This window comes from Cervus elaphus, chromosome 16 (assembly GCF_910594005.1).
Source record: "Cervus elaphus chromosome 16, mCerEla1.1, whole genome shotgun sequence".
Taxonomy (NCBI): Eukaryota; Metazoa; Chordata; class Mammalia; order Artiodactyla; family Cervidae; genus Cervus; species Cervus elaphus.
Window position 1 is genome coordinate 34,818,251 of NC_057830.1, and position 8,726 is coordinate 34,826,976.

At 50.1% G+C, this 8,726-nt stretch overlaps 1 protein-coding gene across 2 annotated transcripts; it reads left to right on the plus strand.

The window, feature by feature from the left end:
• The first annotated feature begins 128 nt into the window (after positions 1 to 128).
• On the plus strand, positions 129 to 8,726 carry DCTN3 (dynactin subunit 3). 2 transcript variants are annotated; one of them, XM_043927757.1, is made up of 7 exons: positions 129 to 282; positions 2,296 to 2,380; positions 3,215 to 3,301; positions 6,306 to 6,457; positions 7,496 to 7,554; positions 8,153 to 8,212; positions 8,399 to 8,726. In XM_043927757.1, exons 1-7 carry the CDS (start codon positions 187 to 189, stop codon positions 8,451 to 8,453), a joined length of 594 nt encoding a protein of 197 aa, XP_043783692.1. In that variant the 5' UTR covers positions 129 to 186; the 3' UTR covers positions 8,454 to 8,726. The 2 variants fall into 2 exon arrangements, with proteins under 2 accessions (XP_043783692.1, XP_043783693.1); XM_043927758.1 differs by having other exon boundaries at positions 6,374 to 6,457.

Sequence of the window (8,726 nt, forward strand, 5' to 3'; positions counted from 1 at the left end):
GCCGTTGCCTAGGTTACCAGGCAGCTTTTCGTTGGCCCTGCCTGCCACTTCCGCATCGAAGGGCTCAATCATGGCGTCATTTCCTGTATGCAAGGGCTCCCGTCCACTCGGATTGGCCCGCCTTCTCTATTTGGACGGATGTCCTGCCCTCTGGCTATTCCTGGCTGAGGCGGGGCAGCGGGAGCCATGGCGGCTGTGACCGATGTTCAGCGGCTACAGGCCCGTGTGGAGGAGCTGGAGCGCTGGGTGTACGGACCAGGCGGGTCTCGCGGCTCGCGGAAGGTGAGCGATTTTGGGTCCAGTGGTCCCTCTCTGGAGCAAAGCAAGAGTGGCCTATTGGCCTGGTTCTGCAGATGGATGCTGCAGCTCCAGCCCCGTTGCTCGCAACTAGGCTATTGAAATAGCAAAGGTCCGAGACCTCCCAGAGCATATCGGACCCTCGGGATCCATTCCCATGGAGGGAACTGTGGGCTTGAGGTGGGCTCAAAGAGGAGACTCCGTCTTTACCCTCGCGGGATAGTTGGGGAGACCGGACACACGCGAGAAACTGACTAATGAGTAAGAGCTTCCAGTAAGCGCCGAAGTCACAGTGAAAGGGACGTTGTGGAGCCTTGCCTAATTGCTAAGTGAATTGTGCAAAGAGAGGCCCATGGGACCCCAAAAGAGGCAGACCAGAGATGGATAAGGAAGGCTCCAGGGAGTTAGGGATAAGGTCTGAGAGGGCCAGAATTAGGAGGGGAAAGGAGTGAATACTGGGTGTTCAGATATGGACTGACGGTCCTTCCCTCTAGTGGCTGATTTTGACAGCTCACTTCCCGTCCATCCCCGTTTTTAACTATGGAAAGACCTTTCTCTGAAGGTGGCTGTATCGGGCATACCCTGGAGTTAAGTGCCTCAGAGGTAATGACGTCCATTCGTACACTGCTTGTGGTATTAGCTGTCACCAGATTGTGTCCCATTTGAGAACTGACTTCTCAAAACATTTTTTCCCTTTGTCATCTATAATGCAAATCCTCCTGATTCCTCCTGTCTCTCTGGCTGCTTTTACTCAGTAAGATTGCCGGGAGAAATATCAATAACCTCAGATATGCAGGTGACACCACCCTTATGGCAGAAAGTGAAGAAGAACTAAAGAGCCTCTTGATGAAAGTGAAAGAGGAGAGTGGAAAAGTTGGCTTAAAGCTCAATATTCAGAAAACGAAGATCATGGCATCTGGTCCCATCACTTCATGGCAAATAGATGGGGAAACAGTGGCTAACTTTATTTTTCTGGGCTCCAAAATCACTGCAGATGGTGATTGCAGCCATGAAATTAAAAGATGCTTGCTCCTTGGAAGGAAAGTTATGACCAACCTAGACAGCATATTAAAAAGCAGAGACATTACTTTGCCAACAAAGGTCCATATAGTCAAGGCTATGGTTTTTCCAGTGGTCATATATGGATGTGAGAGTTGGACTATAAAGAAAGCTGAGCACAGAAGAATTGATGCTTTTGAACTGTGGAGTTGGGGAAGACTCTTTGAGAGTCCCTTGGACTGTAAGGAGATCCAGTCAGTCCATCCTAAAGAAGATCAGTCCTGGGTGTTCATTGGAAGGACTGATGTTGAAGCTGAAACTCCAGTACTTTGGCCACCTGATGGGAAGAGCTGACTCATTGGAAAAGACCCTGATGCTGGAAAAGATTGAGGGCAGGAGGAGAAGGGGACGACAGAGGATGAGATGGTTGGATGGCATCACTGACTCAGTGGACATGGGTTTGGGTGGACTCTGGGAGTTGGTGATGGACAGGGAGGCCTGGCATGCTGTGGTTCATGGGGTCGCAAAGAGTCGGACACGACTGAGTGACTGAACTGATTTGCCTCCTCATAAATTTGATCCTTGAATATCCGCATTCCTTACCCTCTAATCTAAAACCTGTGTGAGATCATTCACTTTCCTAGTCTCTCCATCTATTCAACCCTTTAATACTGGAATTCCTCACCCTCTACCCTTAAAGCCTAGATCAGTTCAGCCAAGAGGAAGGGATCAGTGAATATATAGTATGTGCTAGTGCCCCATAAACCCTAAGGTAGTTCATTACTTCCCCAGTCACATGAAACTCCCCGAGGAGTACATGATTATCTACCCCTTCATACTGAGGATTCCCAGAAGGTGGAGTTGGATCTCTTAATACAAGAGAAGGGGGTGATTGCAGGGACAAGGAAGTTTGGAGTCTGAGGAAATGAAGATTCTTTATCTCTTCCAAGCCTTGAGCCAAGTGGTAAATCTTGGAATTAACTTCCACTCCCCTTATAGGTGGCTGATGGCCTGGTCAAGGTGCAGGTGGCTTTGGGGAACATCGCCAGCAAGAGGGAGAGGGTGAAGGTTCTGTACAAAAAGAGTAAGTGTTTCCATGAGGTGCCTGCCTGCCCTCCTTCTCAAGCCTATGCCTCCTGGTTCCCTGCCCAGGCTGTTAAGCCCAGTAGGTCACTGGAGTTTCCCTTTGGGGATAGCAGGTGAAGACATTTTCCTGATGAAATGGTGGATTGGGGTAGGCTTTCTACTTTGTGGTTAAACTCCAAGCCCATGGCAGTGTCCTAAGTTTTGAGATGAGAGCTCTGCCTGAAAGTCCGCTGGGGAAGGAGAGAGGAGGAGTATGGAATTTCCATAGGCAAGGTTCAGGGGCAGGAAAGAAATCAGGCACTGAGAACCCCAGCCTTGGCTCAGCCAGGCCTTTTTGATTATGTTGGAGCTAGCAACCTGTTCAGTAACTAGAAGTCAGATAAAGTTCTGGCATGTCTTGGTGGCACAGAGGGGCAAGGTATTACCTTCTACCCTTGAAGATAGATCAGTGAAAATGCTGAGGGCCCCAGAGTATTGGAGGCAACTGTGTTCCCAGCTGTAAAGTCTGACTCTGGCCAGCAGGATGGTTAGATAGCATCACTGACTCAATGTACATGAATCTGAGCAAACTCCCGGAGATAGTGAGGGACAGGGAAGCCTGGCATGCTGCAGTTCAGGGGTCCAAAGAGTCGGACACAACTTAGTGACTGAACAGCAGGTGATCAGAGGGAAGAGACAGGGAAGTGGGGATGGGGGCCTGGTGGACCCTGTGGGTATCAGTTCTTCACTCAAGGCTCTCCCCAAGGCTGACCCTTCCCCTGATACCCTTCCTTCACAAGACTGATCCCCACTCCCCAACCTTATTCCATTTTCCATCTTGTTACTTTTCTAGTTGAAGACTTGATCAAATACCTGGATCCTGAGTACATTGACCGCATTGCCTTACCTGATGCCTCCAAGCTGCAGTTCATCTTGGCAGGTAGTGCTGGGTAGGATGTGCACATGCATCTTGGGGAAGGTGGGCACAGAGGTGGCCTCCCTCTCAGTCCTCTCCTGGATGCAGCCCAGGAAGCTGATCTCTGAAATCTGGACTGAGGCTGGAGGTGGACTTGTGGTCCTCTTGTAGGCACTGGGTACAGTACACCCTGGAGCCAGCTGCAGACCAGAGTGCCAGCCACTGTGGAGGTGACTCCAGTGTTCTGTCTATGGCATGCCTCTAGGATTTTCCTTCAGAACCTTCCTTACTTCTGCTCAGTAGACATAGAGCTTCTAGGAAAGGGTGGGGGCAGAGAGCATTGCCGTGGGAGAGATGAGGATATAAGCATGGGTTTCAGCATCTTGCAGGTGGAAAAGTGCTGGGATTCAGAGTTCTAGACAGGAACTATTGTCTTAACAATGTTTGCTTATCGGTTACTTAGCTACTCCACGAGGTATGGTTTGCCATCACCTGTGTTTGTTCATGCATTCAAGTGCTCATCAGGTGTGGTCCGGACTATCCTAGGTGTGAGGTATACAGCAGTGAACCAGAACATCCCTAAACCACTGCTGTGACTCAGGCACCGTTCAGGAGGTCTTCCCCTGCACCGATTCTTGAGTCCAGCCTCTCCACCCCTCCCTGTGGCACTGTCTCAGTGTTCATCCCCTGGCACTTGAACAGTTTCCTAAGCCTTCTTTTTATTTGTTTTTTTTTTTTCTTTCTTCTTCTTTTTTTTTTTTTTCCCCTTTGCTTATTCCTAAGTCCTCTTCTTGACCCTAGTTTCCCACTTCTTGCATGTGGCTCACTATCATCTTCCCCAGACACATTTCCAGCATGCCACGGTGTTTACTTTGGAACCTCAGCATGTGTGTATCTTTCTCTTCCTACTAGGATAAATTCCTAATTCCTTAGCCTACCATTCAAAGCTCCCTATAGACTGCCGAATCTCCCCTCCCATCTAGCTGTTTCCTGTGCTCTCCTTGCTCCAGTTCAGCCAATTGAATTCTTTTTCCTCTACTGATTGACATGCATTCTTTTTTTTTTTTTTTTTGCCATGGATAGAAGTACTTTATTTCTCTTACTCATGTTCTATTGGTAAGAACTATTCATGGAGTCCACCAAGAAGACTGGAAAATTTGTTTGAATTTTTGCACAGGAAGTAGAAGGATTGATGAGTATTTAGCCAGTCTATCCCATGTAGATTAATTTCATTTTTTCACTATTAGAAGCAATGTTATAACAAACACCTTCTACATACATCTTTGCACACTTGCGTCAATAGGATAGATAGTTACACTAGGAATTGCTAGGCAAAATAATATACAAAAGATATTTTCTAAAATTCTGTTTTAAAATGGCTTAAATATAAGATATGATAACATAAAACTCCGAGAAGAGAACACAGGCAAAACTCTCTCTGACATAAATCACAGCGATGCTTTTTTAAGCCAGTCTCCCAAGGCAATAGAAACGCAAGCAGAAATAAACAAATGGGATCCAATTAAACTCACAAGCCTTTGCACAGCAAAGGAAACCACAACCAAAACAAAAAGATATCCTATGGACAGGGAAAAAATATTTGCAAATGATGCGACTCACAAGGGGTTAACTTCCAAAATATACAAACAGTTTATACAACTCAGTAACAAAAACAAACAACCCAATCAAAAAATGGGCAAAAGACCCAAAGAGACATCTCTCCAAAGAAAACACGCAGGATGGCCAACAGACACATGAAAAGATGCTCAGCATTGTTCACGATCAGACAAAATGCAAATGAAAACCACAATGAGGTATCACCTTGCACCAGTCAGAATGACCACCACCAAAAAGCCCACAAATAATGAATGCTGGCAAGGGTATGGAGAAAAGGGAACATTACCATACAGCTGGTAGGAAAGTGAACTGGTGCAGCCACCATGGAAAACAGTCTGTTATTGTTATTTAGTCGCTCAGTCATGTCTGACTCCTTGCGACCCTATGGACTGCAGCACACCAGGCTTCCCTGTCCTTCACCGTCTCCTGGAGCTTGCTCAAACTCATGCCCATTGAGTCGGTGATACCATCCAACGATCTCATCCTCTGTCGTCCCCTTCTCCTCCTGTCTTCAATCTTTTCCAACATCAGGGTCTTTTCTAATGAGTCAGCTCTTCGCATCAGGTGGCCACAGTATTATACGGAGGTTCCTTTAAAAACTTCCTTGAGTCGTGGAAAGGGAAGTAGGGCACAAATCTTGCTCTGGATTTCTCAACTCCATCGTGCAGTTTCTGTTGCCCCAAAAGACCTACACTCACATCTCAATCACACGGCTCATCATGGCTTCAACAAAGTCTAAGGAACGTGAATCTTTAAGGTTTTCGGCTATGGAGCTCATGTAACTGGAGGAAGACTTGAACAGGAAGCATACGTGATCCCCAGTGACGCCGGTGTCGCCGCGCGACTCCACCGGGGCTGCCGCGCCTGCGCGGCAGCGAGGAGGCAGGACATGCATTCTTGCCATCAGATGAATGACATAACAGTCCTCCCTTCTTGAATGCCCTTCCCACTCTGCAGTCATTGAAACCCCCTGTGCACAGGGCCATCGCAGTCCTGCTGCGCTTGTCACTGGACTCTCCTCTTAGTGTCCCAGCTCTCCAGAAACTTGTAATTGTGCCTCTGTGATCCACTGAGCACTACCTGCCTGGTATCTTCCACAAGTCTCCTCTTTCAGACCTTCCCAGGAGCCCTTGGGTACTTCAGGTCCGAAGTACTTTGTCTCCTGTGGCCTAGGAGGGGCTCTCTGAATTTGTGGATAGGAGGCTAGAGGGAGAGGCCTCAGAGTTAAAACTTGGAGAAAGGTTGGATTTGGAGGCACTTAGAGGCTCCTTGGGCTCAAGATAGTTCAGACCAGTGGCATCCAGGAGAGGTGGAGGCAGACTGGGGGAGTGTGCACAGAAAGAAGGGGGCAGTGGGCAGAGTGGCTGCCCCCGGCTCCAGGACTCAGCGCTCTCCCTGGCCTGGTCCCCAGCTCCTCGCCTGGGAGTGGCCGTGCCTGGGCCCGCCTCACTGCTGCTCTCTTGTCTGTTCATGCCGCAGAGGAGCAGTTCATTCTCTCGCAGGTTGCACTTCTGGAGCAGGTGGATGCTCTGGTGCCCATGCTGGACAGCACTCACATCAAAGGTACCTTCTGGGGTTGCATCTCCTCTGCTCTACGTGGGGAGGTTGGTGGATGGGCAGGACTTCCCTGGGCTCAGACTGGCTCTGCTCCTTGTCTTTACCCTCACCTGAGGGTACTGGCCACCTGCACTGGGATTAAAATTGCCAGGGCAGAGAGCTCAGCTTCAGAACTCGGGCAGTTTGGCCCTAAGGACACTCAGGTAAGCCCAGTGGCCTCCCACTCTAGGATTCCTTCTGTTTTCTACCCCACCCCTCAGCATCTGTCCTTCAGGGTGTTGCAGAGGCCAGGTTTGACTATAAGAGTTCCTGCAGGGGCGGGGTGTGTGTGAATGTGTGTGCAGGGGGCGAGGGGGGTGTGAATGTGTGTGCAGGGGGGGGGGGGGGGGGTGTGGTGTGTGAATGTGTGTGAATTCTTCCTGCCGCGCCACCTAGGGCAGTCCCTGGGCCAGGATTTTGACAAGCAGACAGTGACTTTAATTGAATCCAGATACCCATCTTGTCTGTCTCTGGAGGTATTTTTCCCAGCTCCCCCTCCATACCCCTGATCAGTTTCCTGCTGAGCATCTGACAGCCTTAAGCTGTGGGCCCAGCATGGTGGCTGAGGCTCTGGGTGTTGGGTTCCAGGTGACCAGCTTAGGGACCTTGCATTTGTCCTCAGCCCACCTGCAGGCTCCCTGTTCCCTGGGCCAAGCAGCTCTGGTCCCGCCGAGCTGAGAGCAAAGGAACAGATCCTATAATAATCAAAGCTTTCTTTACCTGCCCTGCTCACAACACTGGGGTGGGTATATGGGGCAACTCTGGGAACCCCAAGGTTTTGTCTTCCAAGGGCCTATATCTTCCCCTCCCCTTTGGGTCCTAGAATAGGACTGGGGTGGGCAGGGAGCCCCACCACCACCACCTCCGGCTGCAGCGGTCGATGAAGCTGGCGTTTGTTTAGCTTCTCCACTCAATACTCTAATCCTGCTGAAGACCTAATAGACTATTGAGCAGTCCCGGGGGAAGGCAGCAGCATCATTGGGCAGCGTGCGTTGTGTTTTACAGCCGTTCCTGAGCATGCCGCCCGCCTGCAGCGCTTGGCCCAGATCCACATCCAGCAGCAGGTACGGGAGGGGAGAGGCCAGGTGGGAAAGTAGAGGTGGTGAGACTCCTTGTCCCCACCCCTGCCTCCTGGGGAAGTAGCCTCAGGAGCTGATGTCAGCTTCAGGGGAAACTTAGGGTTTCTCCTTTGTCTTGCAGGCACCTTCCAGAGGGGAAGGGACTTGCCTAGGGTAAAATCTAGGCCGCCTGCCTCCCAGAATAGGACTATCCTGAGACACCAGAAGATTGATGTTGGGAGGTACCCAAGAATTCCTGGGGGTGATGTGTCCTTGACCAAATGTGGAGGAGCTGTTTTTTCACTATTGCCAGGCTCTAGTGTGAAGTTCAAAGAGGGTTCAGATATAGGGGACAGGGGAGAAGGAGGCATTTACCAGTAGGAATAGGTCTTTAAATGTGTGGTTCGCTCCCTCTTCCATCAGCCTCAGGACTGCAGTTAGGCTACCCATAGCAGAGCCTGAAAGTGCCTCTTTAGAAATTTGCTCCTTTTAGCTCTGAGGTTAAACATGACCTTTTCTGAGGAGCGAGGGTCCTTGATGAGGCAGGCAGTGGGGCGTGTGGGCTCTGTCTGACGCCTTTCTTTGCCCCACCTTGGCCCCACAGGACCAGTGTGTGGAGGTCACTGAGGAGTCCAAGGCTCTCCTGGAGGAATACAACAAGACTGTATCCTTTCCGCTCAGCTGGGTCCCTGAGGAGTGCTGTATGGAGCCTGGCCTTTTACTCCATTCCTAGTTCTGTCTCTCATCCCATCCCAACCAGTCTGTGTGTCCCCAGCTCCCCCTGCCTTGAGGAAAGTCAGGCATCTCTCTTCTGCCTCTCATTCTCATTGTCACCTTGACCTGTGACCAGACAGTGCTTCTCTCCAAGCAGTTTGTGCAATGGGATGAACTTCTCTGCCAGCTAGAAGCTGCCAAGCAAGTGAAGCCTGTGGAAGAGTGAATGGTGCTTCCCATCCCAGGGTGGGCTGGGGCAGCCAGGCTCCAGGACCTGTGCCAGCCTGCCCTTGTAACAGAGCAGAAAAGAGGTGGCTCTGTATTTATTGGATTCAAGACCTACCTGGTTGCACTCAGGTGGGGCTCTGAGGTCAGAGGTCTGGTTACTTGAGATTTGCTCTTTGCACCTCCTCCCTTCATCAGCGTCCTGTTCCAGTGACAATAAAACTGTAGAGACCACTTCA